Here is a 19,143-nt window from a genome sequence, read left to right as displayed (position 1 = left end):
TTTGCCTAGGATTGTCTTGGCTATATGGGCTCTTTTTTGGTTCCAATTAAATTTAGAGTAGTTTTTTCTAATTCTGTGAAGAAAGTCAATGGTAGCTTGATGTGGATAGCATTGAATCTATAAATTACTTTGGGCAGCATGGCCATTTTCACCATATTGATTCTTCCTATCCATGGGCATGGAATGTTTTTTTACATTTGTTTGTGTCCTATTTTCACTCCTAAGTGGGAGTTGAACAATGAGAACACATGGACACAGGGAGGGGAACATCACACGACACGGCCTGTTGGGGAGGGGTGGGAGGGGACTAAGGGGGGGATAGCATTAGGAGAAATACCTAATGTCGATGACGGGTTGATGGGTTCAGCAAATCACCATGGACATGTATACCTACGTAACAAACCTGCACGTTCTCTATGTGAACCCCAGAACTTAAAATATAATAATAAAAAAAGAGGAACAAGCTTTCAAGAAAAAACGTGCAAGAGGTTTGTTATTCATGCTATCTTTATGTCCTTCCTTAATACATTTGTTTTATAAACATTTACTCCCCAGCCCTGTGCTAGGTACCTGGGATGCTGAAGTTACCCAGCCTTTGTCTCCCCTCAAAGAGCTCTTATTCTAGTGAGGGAAGATAAAACGTGCTGGGACAAAACATTGTAGTGGAAAGAGATGGACTATGCTTGAGAAGCGTGGGTGGTTAGGGAAGCTTCACAAAGGTGATGACATTTGAGCTGATTTTCGGGGTAAGTTGAGTTCACCATGCACTCAGGAAGGAAGAACTTCCCAGGATGAAGACAGAGCAAGCACAAAAGCTTGAGATTTGCTAAAACATGCTATCTTGGGAAATGTCTGGGGTCTGGAGTGTACTGTGTCTGGGAAGGTAGTAAGAGATGAGATTGGTAATGTTTTGGGGTCACCCCCATTTAGATGCAGAGAGGAGGCTGGCCATGGGCTACTTGAAATTATTTTGGGAACACAATCCGGAGCTTCCAGGACTTTTGTTAAATATGACCAGCTCTGCATGATCCATCTTGTGAATTATCAGAAGTCTTGCTGCACATTACTTCCCCTTGACCACCATAGGAATGTATTCTTAAAATAAAAACTAATTGAAGATCAGTCCAAAGAAATCATAATCATGAAAGTAAATGTGCTGGAACAACTCAGAGTGGCTCTTCTTTTTTTCACAAGCATGCAGGGCAAGATAAGACCAACAGCTGCGAACAAGCGGTGGTAATTTTTGGCTGGTACCACATAACCAGTGGGTTGGTCAAAAAAAATTTGGACTGACCTACACATTGGATATGAGAACCATATGTTGATGGGATCCACTTGTATAACGCACTCCCTGTATCACAGTGAAATAAATATGTGCTTCATTGTTAGTGCAGCTGATGTGAAATGTGAACATGGTGCTTTGATTTTATAATGTTTAATGTTTTCTGATTATAAAGTAATAAAACATTGTGGAAAGCTGTCATACACACACAATTAATACAAGGAAAAACAAAATCATCTGCCACTACTAAGAAACTAAGAAAATCACTATTAATATCTTGGTGCACTTACTTTGTTTTTTCTTACAGCTAAAGTTTATTAAAATGGATTTTAAAACAATACAGTATAACATTTAATTGAGTCCAACACCTCCACTAAGCATTCCTCTATGAGAATGCTTTTCTCATTTTACTGCCATTACTTGCTTATACTTCTTTAATATTCCTAGACTAGATTCTAAGGGTTGTGGGGATGGGAAGATATGTTATTCTTACAGTTACCTAATTTTGGCACTGGAACCCAAAACTGAGATTCAAGTTCTGGTACACTGACTTTGCAAGTCCCAGGAATCCAGGTGTTTATCTTTTCATCTCTACCACTAGCCCTGGCCCAGAATCTGGCAGATGGCATAAACTCAGTGAATATTGGTTTGCTTTGAATAAACGAATGAATGAAATGGATGGATGGATGGATGGATGGATGGGTGAATGTGGATTTTTATTTATCCTTCTTCACCCAAAATTCATTAATTCCCTGCCAAGTGCCAGGTCTGGCTAGGCAACAGAAATATCACTAGCGATATGTGATACGAAACCACTCCCTCAGAGGCGTCTCTGTGAAGGTGTTGAACTCCGCTGATGTGGGTGGGATAGGGTTCCTATGAGTACAGAGCCCTTTGCTGGTGCTCATGGCTTGTCTGGGGGAACCCAAGACCCTCCAGGCTCTCTTTGGCAAGAGACAGAGCACAGACCATGGAGCACTATTCCTGTACTCCTCAAAGTGCTCCAGAAGTGACTAGCCTTGGGCCTGTCTTCCCCAGGGCGCCCCTCCACTACCTCCGGGATTCCAACTTGTCCAAGCTCAGTGGTAGGCGTCCTGTGGAGAGGGTACCTCAATGGAGAAAGACTATAGAGGGTAGGGGCGCCACTGCTCCCTCAGATGAGAGCAGCTCTTCACAAACCTTCCACCACCCCAGCCAGCTGGCACAACTGGAAATCCCAGATAAGCCCCGGTTCTGGTCAGAACTGGTTTGGCAGCTCTGGGGAAATTTTTCTTTCTGACTGACCCTTCTCACTGCAGGAGCTGGCAGTTTTGCAAAACAAAACAAACAAACAAACAAAAAGAAGGGAAGCAAAGAAAAGGCGGGGCCAAACTAAGGAGTTGGGAAAGAGGGGGTGGAGGAGGGCGCAGGTAGAGTGGCTAAATTTAAAACACTCCAAACTTCTGCTGGCTTCCAAGTTTACACTTTGAGATTCAAACAAGATTGTCTCCACCCCCATCCTGCATTCATTCTCTCACACACTTCTCTCCTTGGCAATGCAGTTTTGTTGCAATGCAATTTGACAGCGCGATCGTTGAAGCAATATAATCCTGCCCGCAGCGCACCTTTTAATCAATGCATTTTTTCCTGCAATGCTCTTGTTATTATTATTATTATTGCAACTGAATCTCTGAACCCTTTTCCCTCCCCATTCTAATCGCGCTCCGGCTGTGATTGCTCGGGTCTGACTTTGCAAGTGGCAGTGCGCTTCCAAACCCCCCTCATCCGCCCCTCGTCCCCCTTTCCCCCCTCCCTCTCTTTTCCGCGCCCAGGCGAGAGCAGCCGATTGGCAGAGCGGTGCTTTCAGGAACAATAACAGTGGGGGGAGCCTGAGTCCCGGGGAGCCGCCCCCTCCCCCGCCAGCACCGCAGCTCGCGCCCCCCGCCGGATCCCCACCTCCGCGCCCGCCCCGCGGGCTGAGCGGCCCGACCGGGGCCCGCCCCCGGCGCCCATCATGTACGCCTTTGTGCGGTTCCTGGAGGACAACGTCTGCTACGCGCTGCCCGTGTCGTGCGTGCGCGACTTCAGCCCCCGCTCGCGGCTGGATTTTGACAACCAGAAGGTGTACGCCGTGTACCGGGGCCCAGAGGAACTGGGCGCCGGGCCCGAGAGCCCCCCGCGCGCCCCCCACGACTGGGGCGCGCTGTTGCTCCACAAGGCCCAGATCCTGGCGCTGGCAGGTGAGCGAGTGAGCGAGCGGGAGGGGAGGGACGGTGGGATCCGGGCGGGGGCCGGGACCCCGGGAGGGGCCGGGGGCCGGGGGCAGGGGGCCGGGACGCAGGAGACTGGGGAGCCACTACTTGCTCCTTCCTGCCTCCTTTTCCCGTCCTCTGGGCTTTTCATTTGGGAACGGGGTGTCTCTTAGAGGCCAGGCCAGTTAAAAAGACCGGATGGTCCCCTTTGTCTTCCCCGCTTCCCCGGCGCTCCCGCGCTGTCAGTCTGTCTTCATCTCTTCATCCGTGTCTGTCCTCCTCTTTCTGATTCTTTGTGTTTTCTTCGCTCCTTCACTTTCCCTTTTTCTCCTACTGGGTTGTACTGTCATTTCTCTCTCTCTCACCTTCTCTTTACCTCTCTCCCAGTTCCTTCCCTCTCTGTTCTTTTCTGTCTCCTTAAGTTTCTCAAGCTGTCTGTCTCTCTCCCTTTAAGGCTGTTGGTACCTCCTTGGAGTGAGGAGCAAGAAGGATATTGTCAGATCTTCTAGGTGAGAGTCCCTCCTCACAGAGGGAAGCTATGACATCCTTGTCCCATCTGGGCCGACATTGGACAGCATGAGGAGGCCTTGAACCTCAGTGCAATGGGCGCCACACTACACTCTCCTGCCCCTCCCTGGCCAGGTGGCAGAGGTAAGGAGGTAGAGGCCCTAAGGCATTCCTCAGCCTCCACTCTCCTTTCTGAATTTCCCAGAAGGCCACCTGAGTGAGAGAGCTGAGGGCCAGGACAGAGTTTCTGGGTCACAATAACTCTGGACCTCTCATCTCTGCTCTGCCAGGACCGGGAGAGATAGGCTAAGGCAACTGGTCTCGTCTCCATTTGATAGATGAGGATACTGAGGTTCAGTGGGTGATAGGGCAAGAAACCAGCCCTTTATCTTCCTATGCTCCAGTTCTTCCTGCCATGCTGAGATATCTTTTCCTTTGTAAAGAGAAGACAGCTGGCCCCCTTTCCCAGCTAGTTCCAGGAAGATTGAGTCTAGACAAGCAAGGAAGAGGGAAGTATCATCTCCGTTTTGGGGAGCAGCCTTTTTAGCTGCTGCTGGTAAGGAGAATGAACCTTAAAGTGGGCAAATAGTCACCCTGCCCTCCACCGGAAGGAACACCAAGGGTTAGGAACTGAATGAAGATGTTAGTATTTTGTAATTCTGAGACCTTCTCTATTTTTTTTTCAAGTTTCTTTGCTTCCTCACATTTAGCCTAAAAGATGAACCCAACATCCTCTCAATCCATAGTGACTTGCCCAGGGTCTCATGGCAAGTTAGTTCAGTCTCATGAGTCTGGTTCCTTTCCACCACCTCATGTTGTCTCTGGAAAATAGGTTTGCAGAGCTGAAGAGTGGAAGAACTGGAAAGTGACCAGCAGCACTGGGACACTTTTTGACGGGCTCTATCCATACCACCTCCCTCAGAAGCCCTGGCACACAGGCGTGTGGGCCCACCTACTGCCTAAGGCCAGAGAAACTGAGAGAGAGGAAGCAGGTTTTAGAAAAGGGAACCATTCATAGCTGATTGGATTTTATTTTGTTTGCTTCCTTGCCTTTAATTACCTGAGGGAAGGGATTAGGAATTTATTTCCCAAGAGGATAGGCTTGAGGAAGTTATAACTAGGTTGTAACCTTAGCTTCCCTTTTGCTAAAAGAAAAAGCATGCATGCATGCTTCTTGATGATTGTATTGTACTCCTAGATCTGGAAGGGTCCTAGGAGAGTAGAAGTGGTATGTGTCAAAAAGAGTTAGTGGTATGTGTCTTAGTGTGTAATGGCTGTTTTCCTCTCTTGAAGATTGTTTTATTCATCTACTCATTCATTCAGCAAACATACATATACCCTGTGCTTGACTCTTCAGCTACTGCAGAGAGGCCACTTAGGCAGATGGCAGCTCCCACCAATCTCATGAATTTTGAACCTGTAGACTGTTCATTCTACAAGTTAGAATGTTGATAAATCTGTGAGGTTATTTTAAAAACGAAACAACCCAGGCATCATCTGGAAACTGGCAGAGTAGCTTCAAAGAAGTGTACCAGTTTGAATGAGTTGGAAAACACTTTCCCTTATCTCTCTTCAGTTTCTATCTTGGGAGGTGAAAGGGGAAAAAAAGACAATTTGAAGTTGGCCAAACCAAACCACATTTTGAATTTCAGTCTCCTGGGTAATTTTTACATTGGAGCCACTGCTCTGGATAGAGACCTGACTAAATGGCCAGAGTGTTGGGCAATTCATTTATCCTGGAATAACTCTGATGTGTCTTCAAACCCTTTCTTGACTTAAACTTGGTGGCTCTGAGAATTGCTTGCAGTGACTTCAAAGAGCTCATCTGGCTTCTCCTATATGTAAATACCACTGTGCTGTGGTACCAGGTGTGAGGAGGAAACCTCTCAAGTGGGAAGCAGAGGTGGCCTTATGTTTATGGATTAGCTATTAATTGATTAATTAATCTCTCTGACACCAATAGAATGGTTTCAGAGGTAGTTTCAGCAGAGCTTTCTGGCTTTTGGTGAGAAGTACATTGCTATACTGAGTGTTGGCCCAACCCAACCCAGAGCTGTCTTGAAGTATACTTCTTATATTCAGGAAATGTCAAAGCCGACTGCTGTGGGATTTTACATCTTACTGCCCATAGTAGTTGGTGTATACCACTACTTATCAAATTACATTCCCATTCAAGGGAAAACAAAAAAAAACCTTCTTTCTGACAGTCTTGCTATGTGCTTGTGTATTATCTCTGTTGGTCCTCTAAGTGACATTTTGGTAGGTATTGCTGTGGTTAATATTTCCATTTCATAGATGAAGACACCGAAGCTCAGAGACTTGCCTACAACCACACAGCTAATACATGGCAAGGCTGGAATTGGAATACAGGTCTTCCGGTGCCAGGCCCCCACTTGGCAGTCCCCTTTGTAAAGTAGCTGATGTTCCCAACAGCTACAGAGCATGATTTGGAAGGAGTGAAAGGAAGTGGAAAAACTGTCCATGAAGCTTACAGCTCAAGGCAAGTTTTCAAGCCAGAGTATAATTTTAGTTTCTGAGTTTTCAAGCCCATTCTGCTCTTTCTCCATTACCAGCCTCCCTCTTACAGAGCACACATAGCTGTCCTCCTCCCTGCCTATCTCTTCAGTTGGTATTTGCTTGAATAAATCTTCGCCAAGGCTCTCCCTCTTGGAGGGTCCACAGAACTTAAGGTTTGACTTACTTTGACCTGTGGTCTCTCCTTACTCTCATTTATTTGCCAAGCAGGTTGTGAAAGTGAGAACTACTCATTTGGAGAGCTCACCATCATGTAAGTGCAATCCAGCCTGCTACTGGGGCTCATAGTGTTGAATTTTATGTTTCTAAAGGGGCCCAAACTGGTTTCTCTGTGCCTAGAGTCCTAAAATTCTAAGTTGGTCTGCCTAGGCATCTGTGCTCTGTTACTGTTGTTTGAGTGTGCTAAATGTTTTTGTTGTTAGATGCCTCCTTACTGTATGCCAGGCCCAGTGCTGTATTAAGTGAAATATATCAATGCACCTATGCATCTCAGGTACTGTGATTGAAATGATAGCAAGACCGAGGGTTGGCAGGCATTGACTTTTCATGTTCTGCTATGTAGGATTTCTGTGGGCGAGAGAGTGATGAAAAATGAGTATCATCCTCAGGGAGTATATAATTTGGGGGCCTGAAAGTAAATGTTAAATAAAGGTGGAAACCAGGCACTGGGGGAGCACAGAAAATGGACCACTTCAAGGTGGGCTTTGCAGTTTGTCTTTTAAGTTTTTCCTTCTCCAGCTCCACCATCACTGCCTGCATTCAGGCCTGCATCATCTCTTACTTATCTAAACCAGTGAAGCAGTCTTCTAATTGATTACCCTGTCTCTGATCTCTTTTCTCAATTGCTTTTAGAATAATCTTCTAAAACATAGTCTTAGTTGACTGCTCTCGTTAGAACCTTCTGTAGTTCCCTATTGCCTACTGAATAAAGTTTTAGTTTCTTAACCTGGCATTCATAGCCCTCCTTAGACCAGCTCTATCCCCAGCCCCACCTTCCTTCTCCAGCCTCAGTCTCTCTTCCCCTTTCCCTGAGACCTATGCTATTTCTTACTCTTCTGTGAACACACCCTCTTGCATGCCTTTGAGCTAGCCAGGATGGATTAATCATTGTCTGATACGAGGCCTCTGCCCACAAAAAACTCACCTTCTGGTGAGGAAGATAGACATGTGACAGAAGTTTGTGGTCCAGCCCCCTCATCCTGTGATAAAGGAGTGGACAAAGTGCATTGGGAGCACCTTGCCTCAGTGGCATTCCCTATTCCTCCCTCTGCCCCCAAGAGAGACTCTCTCCCTCCTCAGAACTCTCTTTTCACTTTGCTTTTGCCTTGCTTATGGATTGTAGCATTTTATATCTTGTTTTTATTAGTCATGAATGTGCCTCTCTAACTGCCTGACAGAGAGCTCCTCTAGGACAAGGTGCTGGCTTCCTTGTGCCTGCATCCATAGTCTACACTGATATGCCCATGTTTAACTCATGAACTTTGGGAAGACAGGTGCATTTTTGTGGTTGAGGAGAGGGAAGTCGGGGAGATAAGAACCTCTGCAGCAGCAACTTGTTTTTCAGAACAGAAACCTGCAGTGGGATTTTAAGGTTTCATTCAACTTTGTTCATCTGGAAAAAGTCAACATTCTTTATATCACTCCCTCAACTAGCTAGAAGAAACCCCACACTTGGGGGAAATAGCTTCCAAAGCCACGTTCTTATTGCTTTGGTAATTTTAGCTCATTCAGGGCTCAGGTCCCAGCTTGGCATTGTTAGTCCAAATAGATCATTTGCTCCAGAAATGCTTTGGAACTTCTACAAAGTTAGCAATGAAGCAGGGGACTAGCCGATTTCATATGCAAAGATTGTTGCATGTCATCAGTGGGAAACTGCCAACAAAAGGATTTATTTTCTTTAAAAAAAGTGAGTGAAAACTTTTAATTTAGGTTTTGACATGTTTTGCTGATATACATTGGAGCAAAGATTGGAACTTGCCTGCTGTCATCTGTTGCAGATTCTACTGGAATGTTAACCATTGAGGGTTCAATCTAATGTGATTTCTCATGCTCAACAACCACATATTTGTTACAACTGTGTGCTACAGAGTGCTTCAGAGTTATGGTTCACAAGCTGAAAGAAAAAATTGTCCCAGGCAAGTTGCTTTTTATGTGGCTTTGTTATTCAAGAGCATACTAGCTTTTATTTTATAAAGCTTACCCAGTGGAGTTCAGATTGGGGTCTTTGACACCAAGACCAATTCTCTTTCTAGTGTGCCTACCTGCTTTGTCTTGTAAGCTCCTTAGGGACAGAAGTTGTGTGTACTTCTCCTACCAGAAGAACATTCGTAATCTGGAGAGGTTTTCTTTGGTTGAATTAAGTTCTACAAGTATTGAGTTATACTAGATGGTCAGCCTTATACTCCAGGGAGATGCAGGAAGAGGAATAGGCATTGTTTTTGCCTACCAAATATATGGTAAATACCCACCCAGTTCCAGGTTCAGTGTACATATTCTACATCCTTGTGAGATAGAGATTTTTGTTTTACCTAAGAAAAGAGAGCTGTTCAAACAGTTGTTTAGTGAACACTGTAGGTGCCAGGCAGTGGGCTAAGTCTTCTTACATGGACTGGACTTGTGGATAAATATGAGTCAGCTCAGTCCAAAGTTCTGAGACCTAAACTAACATGGTGGTGGTCATGGTGAATCTGAGATGTTTTAAGGAAGGAGAATTCATGGGATTTGGTAACTGACTGGTTGTAATGATGCATGTGGTGATGATGTGATCTGGGCCTCCCTGTCTCGAGGAGAAGTATAGCTGGTTGAAAGGGGAAATGATGAGTTTACCTTGAGACCTGTTGAATCTTAAGGGCCCATGGAACATCTGGGTGGATATGTTAGTAGAGCAGGTAGGCATATGGTCTGAGGTTCAGAAGAGCATTCCAGGCCAAAGATCCCAATCTGGAAGTCATGAACAATGGGAGGTTTGAAGTTACAGTGGGAGAGAGAGCAGAGTGAGAGAAGTGTGCAAAGGCAGAACATCAGCTTTTAACGGCACAGTTAAGAGCCTGAAAAAAGGTGACTGGGAAGGAACAGCTTCCCAGTCTAACAGATGGACTTAGAATCAGGGAATAACCAGCAGAGATAGGTGTCCTGGAAACCAAATCGGAAGAGAGGTCTTTGGATCCTAGAACTAGGCTTGTTTTGGTTTCTTTTAACTACATAGCAGCTACCCTTTCCTTTGCACTTACTGGTCAGACATAGGATAGGACAGCTAAATATATAAGCAGGAAAAGAAAAGATTTGCATGGGATGATATTTTGGTAGTTTTCATCTTCTGAGTTTTACACCACAGAGGAAGGATCAGACTTGTTCTCAAAAGCAGAGTTAGGGTCAGAGAATGGAATTCGCAGGCATTGGTGGGAACAATATAACAGGAGAGAGAGCAGACAAATAATGGAAAGGGCTCCAGCATGGTGCTTGAGCTCCCTGTCACTGGAGGTGGCAAGGAGGTTGGGGATATTTTAGAAGGGAGTCCTGCACTGTGGGAAAGTTTGGTTAGATGACTTCTGTATCATTTCCTTAACTACTGAAAAGGAAATTTTAGCTGAAAGAGGACAAGCTTTGAAGTTAGTCTGGGTTCAGATTATGACTCTGCTTCTTAGAAGCTGTGTGACCTTGGGGAGATTACTTTACTCCTCTGAGTTCCAGGTGCTCATCGATAGCATGGAGATAGTAATTGCCTACTGTGTCATTAGCAAGATAATATGGAAAAATGCCTAGTATATAGTAGATTCTCATTAAATATAAACAGCTGTTAGGAACTGCAGTGGACTAATAGGTGCTGAGAGAAGAACAGTGACTTGCTTAGTTATGGGTATTGCCCATTTTGGAAATGAGCGACTTAGAGGAACAAGCACATGTAAGGAGCATACAAGTTTAAAATTTAACTTGTGTGTGCATTTTAAATTCTCCTGGGACTTGATCTAAGCATGAAAGGCTTACTATTAATATTTTCCTCCATGTTTTGTTTCTCTGTGACCCTGTGCTGGGGGGCATATATTGCACTGGCAACAGCAGCCCTGGTGAGGCACACGGAGGCAACTAGGCAAATGACCCCGTAGAATGAACTTCCTAGTTTCATTTGTGCCCAGTCCTGTGCCAAGGCCAGTGAGGTGGTAGGAGTGAGAGCAAGGAGCTCTACTGAAGCCTGGCCAGCAATTCCTTCTCTTCCTGTTTAGACAGCCTCAGCGGAGCATTTCTTCAAACATGCCCACCTGGAGGAATCTTCCAGCTCATCTACTGTTACCCTACATGACACAGCTGAGAAAGAGACCTGAAAGTCCCTGTGGCTGGCCAGCAGTCACATAGCTAGGTGGATCTGTTTAGATTTTCTAGCATACTCTTCAAGTTTTATAGAAAAAATCAACCGAGAAGACTAATGGCCTAACAAGTTAATGAAAGAGCCAGGCCTTGATTTGGTGTTTCCTGATGTCTTTCTGCTACATCACAACAGGGAACTTTCATTTTTATTTATTTATTTATTTATTTATTTTTGTAGTCTTGGCTGGGTTCAATCCTCAAAACTTAAGAATTTTGTCTGCCTTGGATTTTATAAAAACAAACATCATCGGCCAGAGAATGCCATGTGCTTGTATTTTCTGTGGCATATCTGTTTTTAATGCAAACGTAAAACTTCACAGGATTTTTGTATAGATGAAAAACTTGAGATTTATATATAGATATTTATAAGACCTTTATAAAGCATTTTATGTGTAGCTTTTCAGAATATCATCCTGGCTAACAAACTCTTACCAAATTAGGCTCTCTGACGCTGGTTAATTTTCATTTTCCAGCCTGATTGTATGTCAAATGGAAGTTAAGCCAGAGTTTAGTTTCTCCCATTTTAATAATACTGTAAATTCTTCAGGGGCAAATTCACTTTTGAAGACAGACTTGCAATTGGGTTTCCTATCACCTGCTTGCATTTTCTAAAACACCATTTGCCTATCGCCACTATGCTTCCTTTATTCCCAGTAGTAAGTTTAATGGAATGTTTCTTCTCCCTCCTCAGATTAATAATACCAACTTCTGCTATATTATTGAATAGTTTTTACCGTATTTTTTGATAAGCCTTGTAGTTCAGGAGTTTGGCATCAGGTCATATAGTGTTTACTTCAATTTGGGAATTCATCACAGTATTCTCCTAGGGTCAGAGAATGGAATTCTGTAGGCAGGATCTTGGGAGAAAGGCAGGCTCTTTAGGAAGTTAAATTGATACACTCATCATTTTATATGTTGTGCCTTTTAGTCCACTTGAGTAAGTTATAGCAACTTCATCATTTTTCTCTTGTTCCTGAAGGATAATTAGGTGATAGGAACAGGGCCTGGGTATTAAACAGACTTGATTTGAAATGCTAGCTCTGCCATTTATGTCTTAGAAAAGCCACTTTGCTTCTTTGAGCCTCAGTTTCTGCTTCAGTAGAATTATTGTAGGGATTAAATATAGTGAGTTTGCAAGGATTGTTGCCAAGGGCCTGGTACATAGTAGGTGCCCACTCAATATTTGTTGAATGGATGAATGCAATTAGCTGACATGTAGTAGCTAGAAAGGAGGAGGAAAAGGATAATGCCCAAATCTTTGGTGGTTTTCTTGCCCTGGACATAAAAGAGCCCAGAAGTCAAGCTTGGTGATGATTTTCCCTTCAGAGCCTGCACATTTATTTTTGTTTAAGAGCACTTGCACAAACTGGCTGAGTAGAGAGCTTTCTTCTTCGTTCCTAGTCAACTGCTGGTTTTTTCTGTGGTTTCTTGGAATTCAAAGTCAGAAGCATATCCCAAAGTCACATTAAAATGCCACATGATCCACACCACCATTCACCTACATTCATGTGACCAGTCAAGAGTTATAGCTTCTTGTCGCCCTGTGTTCTGTCTCCTCCTCATGTCTCATTCATCTTGCTTGCCACTGCCACATTAATCTTCCTAAAACATCTCTTTCATCATGTCTCAGTCTGTGTCAGATACCTGCCGTGGTTCTCTTCGCCATGGGACAAAAGCCAAACAGGTAATACACAAGGGTAGAGTAATAGCTGCTATTTATTGAACGATATGACAAGAAAGGCACTGTGCTTGGTGCTTTTATATGCACTATCTCTTTGGAAAACAGTTTATTATCCCCACTTCTTTACTGCTAATGAAACTGAGTCTCGGACAGGTTAACTAGCTTGCCCAAGTTCCCACAGTTAGTATGTAGCAAAGCCAGAATTCCAAATCAAGACCACCTGATTCAGAAGACTGCACTGTTTTGCTAGATATTAGGCCTCCCTCTCCCAACTGTTTCTTCCATTTGTTATGATGATGCTGAATGTTCAGTAATCTTCTATGGATATGAGGTATCTGTACCTTCAACTCAGGATTAGGATTAGGAAGGCGTAGAGATCAGATATTTGCCCTAAATAAGCCAATATCTCTCAGGAAGTCTGACTTTGCATTTTGGTTGGGTTCTTGTCATATCTGGGTTGTAAGGACCAAAAACACAAGGACTACTTAGCATAGTGCTGAAACCAAAGCAGGAGCTTAGTAAATGTTCACTGCCTGCAGAAAAGAATGAGCAGAGGCCTTGGGTCTTCCTGAACCCTCACCCTGGGAGCATGGGTCCAGGAAGAGACTGATAACTATTAGAATGGAGCCAGGAGGTGGTTAACTCTCAGAGGAGCCTCAGAATCCCCTTGGCCAAGCATCAAGGTAGCCAGGATCCAGGTCAGGAGGCATGTGAGTCAAGGTGCTATCTGCTTCGGCCCCTTTCCTGAACTCATTCCTGATACTTCAGAGCTTCCTGGACTGTTCAGCCTACCTTTTCAAATAACCCATTCAAGCCCTGAGGGTTGGCCACAACCTGTTTCTATTGTGCCTCGTGATGGTTAATGCTTTCTGGAGACATACAGAGGACAGAGGAAGCGGTGTGGCAAGAAAGCAGGAATAAAGTGGTCTTCTGCTTTGAGCTTAAGCTGGGGAAATTGGATGTCCTCAACTGAGGTATCATTCGCTTGTTCATTCAGTATTTATTCTGGCTCTACCGTATTCCTGGAATGTGTTTAAAGGGGATAAAGTATAGGCTTAGAAGGAACATAGATCTGTAGCACATCTTGACTCTGTACCTTCCCAGCTGTGTGACTTTAAGAAGAGAGATTTATTTATTTGAGCCTCGTTTCTTTTTTGGAAACAAAAAGAAGTGTGGCTTATAATACCTACTTGCAGGGTTGTTGTGAGGTATGATAATTTATATGAAGTTCTTTGTAGAGGTATCTGACGTGCAGTAAACATTCCACAAGTGGTCACCTAATTTTGTATTGAAGTATATTTCATTTGATGTGAATTTCACCATTTTAACCATTTTAAAATGTGTGCAAGTGAGTGTTTTTTAGTATATTCACAATGTTCTGTAACCATCACCACTGCTTAATTCCAGAACATTTTTGTAACCCAAAAAGAAAAGAAATCCATGTTCCCCACTGAGCAGTCACTCTTTATTGCCCCTTTCCCCCGCTCTTGGTAACAACTGAACTACTTTTGGTCTCTATGGACATTTCATATAAATGAAATCAGTACATGGCCTTTGTGCCTGGCTTCTTTCACTTTGCATATTTTCAAGATTCATCCATGTTGTAGCATGAGTCAGTACATCATTTCTTTTTATGGTTGAATAATACTTTGTTGTATGGGTATACCACATTTTGTTATCTATTCATAAGTTGATGGCCAGTTGGGGGTTTTTCCACCTTTTGGCTGTTAATGAATAATGCTGCTATGAACATTCATATGTAAGTTTTTGTTTAGGTATATGTTTTCATTTGTCTGGCATATACACCTAGGAGTGGAATTGCTGGGTTATGGTAATTAGCTTTCTGAGGAACTGCCATGCTGTTCTCCACTGTGGCTGCCCATTCTACATTCCCCAACAGGAATATGTGAGAGTTCCAGTATCTTTACATTCTTTATAACACTTGTTATTTTCCTTTTATTTTTGATTAGAGCCATCCTAATGAGTATAAAGTGGTATCTCATTGTAGTTTGGATTTGCATTTCCCTAATGACTGATAATATTGAGCTCCTTTCATATGCTTATTGGTGTAGCCTCTTTTTATTATTCTTTCATTAAACATTTTTGTTTGATGAGTCTCTATTGTGTGGATAGTTCTATGATATGGGCCCTGCCCTGAGGTTACTCATATGCCAGTGGGTAAGATCTTTAAGCAGATAATTGCAAATACTAAGATAACAGACTACAAAGAAGGTTTGTAGGATGTGTAGATGTGTAAGGCATCTTTGAGGAGGACGAAGGAGATGAGTGGAGGCTAAGCAGAGTTTGTCAAGCACACCAGGAAGGAGAAGGGCATTCTAATTAGATGAAGAGCTTAGAGCCTTGGGTATAGCTTGTGGGGGGATGAGGACTCCTGTCATCAGATGGGGAGTGTCACCCGTCTCAGGCAACTAAGCAGGTCTCTACCTCCAGAAGAAAGCCTGCCCCAAGCCAGCAGAAGCCAGCAGGCAATCCTTGCTGAGCTCTGTCATCCACTGTGCCTTTGTCTGCACAGGGCTCTGTTGTTTTCAAGGAACATTTGCTGAGCTGATTTGATCCTCACTTGAGGTAGATTTTGTATCTCCATTTCTACAGAGAAAAAATGATGCTCAGTGAGGTAGCAGCTTGCCTGACATCTCACACCTACAAAGTGACAGAACTGGACTTGGAATCCAGGTTGTCTGACTCCTACTTTATTCCACATCTGTACATGGAGCCTCAGCTCTTCTCAACTTGGCATTCAAGGCCACTTATTCTCTAGTTTCAACTACCTTTTCTTCCCTTCTCACCTCTCCCTCCTGCCTGTAACTGAACCATCTTTTATAACTATTTCAGTCTAAATATTTCCCAGCCTCCCCCTTTTGGCTTCTATTCTTTACCCCCCTTTTGTAGTCTAGATTCTTACTGTCCTTTAAATGGCTATCCTTTTATAAGCACCAACTGTTGAAGTGCCATTCACTCTGCTCAAGTTTTTAACACACAAAAATGATCACCTTCACAATGTTCTGGCAATGTGAATAGGAATTATTTACTTCAATTTATAGATGAGGAAATAGTCTCAGAGAAGTAAATTAACTTACTCAAGATCACCTAGCAAGTAAGGAGTCTTGCTAAAATGCCACCTCCTTTCAAAAGCCTTCCAGGGTTATACTGACCTAAGTGATCTCCTTTGCTTCTAAAATCCTTTAGCAGTTACTTCTCCCTTATTCAAATTCAGCATTTGAGATCTTGGGTTATCTTTTCTTGTGTTTTTATCTTATATCCCCGACTGGATATTTGTTCATCTGTGTCCCCAGGGCCCAGTTTAGATCCCACAGAGTAAATTCTCAGTAAATGTTAAGCTGAGACATAGAAGGCAAAGCTCTGGATCTGGATTATATGGTCTGAGTTCTCCTACATTCATGTTATGACACTAATTTCTGTGACCTTGCACAACAGTGAGCTCTCCAGGATGGGGGCCCTGTTCATCCTGCCCCTCCTTTATTCCTGGGCCTGAGAGTTGCATGGATGGCTGCACAGACTTCACTGTTTAGAACCTCATTTTTCGCATCTGCATTTTGAAAGGTAGAATTGGATGATCTGAGGATCATTCTCCATCCAGATGTTAACCTAGTTTTGTGAGTCCGAACGATTGCTTTTCTCCACACCAATGTGATCTTGAGCTACAGAGTTTCAGCCCAGGGAGGCATAACATAGCTTCTCATTTCTAGTTTGGTGGCTGCATGTCAAACTTTGCCCTTGACCTTGTCAAACTGAAGAGTAGCCCAGGAGCTTGGCCCCAACACATTCATAAATCCTAATACCACCCTCTCATCCTCTCTCTTTCTCTCTTTTTGTCTGTTGTACGCACACACATACACACACACACACACACCATTGGAAGATAATTTCATCTGAAGTACTTTTTTTAGGTTTTACATTTTAACAGCCTTTTGACTTAGAAGTCAGCAATGATTTGTAGGTGGGAAAGTGTTGCTCTTTTAGAAAAACCAGAGTCCCTATTGTTGTTCATGCCTAACCCATTGGATGTATTTTATAGGCACAAAGAGTGTAAGAAAGAGCCATTGTTGTGAAAATAGAAACCCAAGGATTGCTCCTCTGCTTAGTGGAAAAGGCCATTTTCATCAGTAGGGGCTTGTTAACAAAGACCACCTCTTTTTTTTTTCTGAGCAGTTCATTTATCATCCTTACCCTACTTAAATCATTTATTTAGCTTTTTTTTTTTTTTTAATTAAATCTCGATTCACTTTATGCTTAAGAGAAGAAAATGATTCAGAACACGTTGATAGTACCAATTAAAATGTGCCATCCATTGAATGCCCAGTGTGTAGCAGGCACTGTTCAGTGAGTTGCGCGACTTATTACTTTCATCCTCACAACCTCCATTATGAGGAAAGACCTGAGCTCGGAGAGATTGAGGCCCTTATCCACCTCATCCCGTCATAGAAAAGCTGAGGTTCACACTTAAGTCTCTGATACTGAACTCCCACCTCTGACCAGCTGGGCCTTCATCCCTAAGACCATTTGGGAAGATTCAGCATTTGAGTACATTCTGGAATAGTTATGTGCTTATAAGCTGCCTTCTCAGCTTTACTAACAAGTCGTGAGGAGAGAAGCCTGGCCTGGGAACAGTGTAAGAGCATGTTTAACACATGCAAATACACACACACACACACACACACACACACACACACACATACACACACACCCTTTGGAGATTGGATTTAACTAATTACCTGGCCATATGCTACATCCAGCATTGGGCAACATGCTACAAAATGCATTTAGAGCATAGCAGTTGGGAACCTTGGAGGACTATGAGAAACAGCAGTCTCTAAAGTGTCAGTTTAAGCCCTGCACACAAAGTATTTTACTACAAGGAGACAGTTTCAGAGAAGATTCAGATTTTTACCTCTGGAGCCCTCTTGTTCGAACTTTTATTTTTGGACATATCCAATGAGAGACAAGTCTGAAAAGTCCAGTTTGAAATCTGTGCAGAAAAAACAAAAAACAGGTTATCTGGGGTTGAGCTTAAAGAATGAGAAAATGAGGAGAAATAATATCCTTTTGTATTTGTGTAGTGCTTTGCATTTAGTAGGTGTTGTGAGCACATGTAAGCAGTGGGCGAAGGTGCCAGAGGCCTCTTTCCCACTCCTGGCTCTTCTCTTCCTCAGACTCATGTGGTGGGCAAGCCTCTTCCATCCTCTGGGTTTGAATTTCCTAGTGTAACATGAGAGAGTTGGACGACTTGTACACTGAGGTCCCCACAGCCATGCTTAGATTCAATACCAGTAAAAAGGGGATAAATGCTATTCTCCCCCATCTGCCTGACCTCAGCCTGCCTTGTGTCAGGGCTATGAAGATATCCCTTCCCTTCTAGCACAGGCCTTACATCCCTATCAGCTATAATCCCTCTCATACCTATTGGTACTTGAACTGACAGAAACCCTCCAAGTTCTCCTGGGAAGACACTTGGCTTAGAAAGATCTCAGTTGAGTTGAGGGATTCATGTGCCATTTTAGTTTAGACCAGATAGCAATCTAAGGGCTGTTCCAATTCAAGAGTTTAGAATTCCATAAAAGGGTACCCTTTAGGATATACTTGAAAAACCCCTAAGCAAATTCACTGAGTGCTGTTTCAACACTTTGTATGGCAGTGCTTTTAGCAAACACCCTTGATCCTAGAGTTTGATCTGCACTGATATTAGGATCCCTGCATGCAAAAGGGAACCAGCCTTGAGTTTGTTTACTTTTCCTTTTTGACTGGCCTGGCCTCAATTAGTTTCTAGCATTTGAGGTTTTGGGCATTTTGAACTCATAATGATTCATTTTAACTCATGATGAACCTTGTTCTCTTGATATGCATTTTAGAAGACAAATCTGACCTTGAAAACAGTGTGATGCAGAAGAAAATAAAAATCCCCAAACTTTCTCTTAATCATGTAGAAGAAGATGGAGAGGTTAAAGATTATGGGGAAGAAGATGTACAGCTTAGACACATCAAGGTAACAAAATCTTTTCTTTCTTTGGAAGCATGTGGGAGAATTTTCAGATATCTCATAGCTGAAGAATTTCAGTCTGGCTTCCTCTCCCCATGTAAATGTCCCCTGGTATCACAGGCCATGATTTTTTCAGGGTAGGGGAAGCATGGGACAACTAGTGCGTATTTGCCTTCCTGGCCAACTTTCCAGAGAGCCCTGATTCATGCTGTGCCACCAAGCACAGTCCTGTTTGCATAGTCTATGCAGTGTGATCGCTGTTGGAGGTTTGGAACGATGTGTTTTTCCTTGGCCCACAGCTCTGGAGAGGTCACTGCTGAGCTCCAAGAACATTACACAGCTGTTCTTGGGCAGAAGTTTAGAGCCAGTCACTATCAGATTGCCCCCAGACACCTAAGGCTGGACTCATTGGAAAGTACACAAAGTTCACAGAAGGGATTTGTGAGACCCTGGGTTAGATGAAAATTCATGAGGTTGCATTTTCTTGCTGTGTGCCCCAGTTGGTCTCCTCCAGGCTTCACTTTGGAAA

General features: G+C 43.4%; 1 protein-coding gene across 4 annotated transcripts in view; it reads left to right on the top strand.

Annotated features, from left to right (window-relative positions):
* The window catches only part of BEND5 (BEN domain containing 5), a 313,319-nt gene that overhangs the window by 262,776 nt on the left and 31,400 nt on the right, over positions 1 to 19,143 (top strand). Inside the window, exons 1-2 of one of the 4 annotated variants that reach the window (XM_017510100.2) lie at positions 2,635 to 3,501; positions 18,487 to 18,620. In XM_017510100.2, the coding sequence (XP_017365589.1) occupies positions 3,276 to 3,501; positions 18,487 to 18,620 (360 nt within the window). In that variant the 5' untranslated portion in view covers positions 2,635 to 3,275. Of the gene's footprint in view, positions 1 to 2,634; positions 3,502 to 4,003; positions 4,023 to 18,486; positions 18,621 to 19,143 lie in introns of those variants that run through there. The other 3 variants (XM_017510101.2, XM_037731913.1, XM_037731912.1) reach the window with 3 other exon arrangements.

This window comes from Cebus imitator, unplaced genomic scaffold, assembly GCF_001604975.1.
Source record: "Cebus imitator isolate Cc_AM_T3 unplaced genomic scaffold, Cebus_imitator-1.0 Scaffold430, whole genome shotgun sequence".
NCBI classification, from domain to species: domain Eukaryota; kingdom Metazoa; phylum Chordata; class Mammalia; order Primates; family Cebidae; genus Cebus; species Cebus imitator.
The sequence above is the reverse complement of the archived record's forward strand: the minus strand, read 5'-3'. Positions and strand labels throughout refer to the sequence as shown.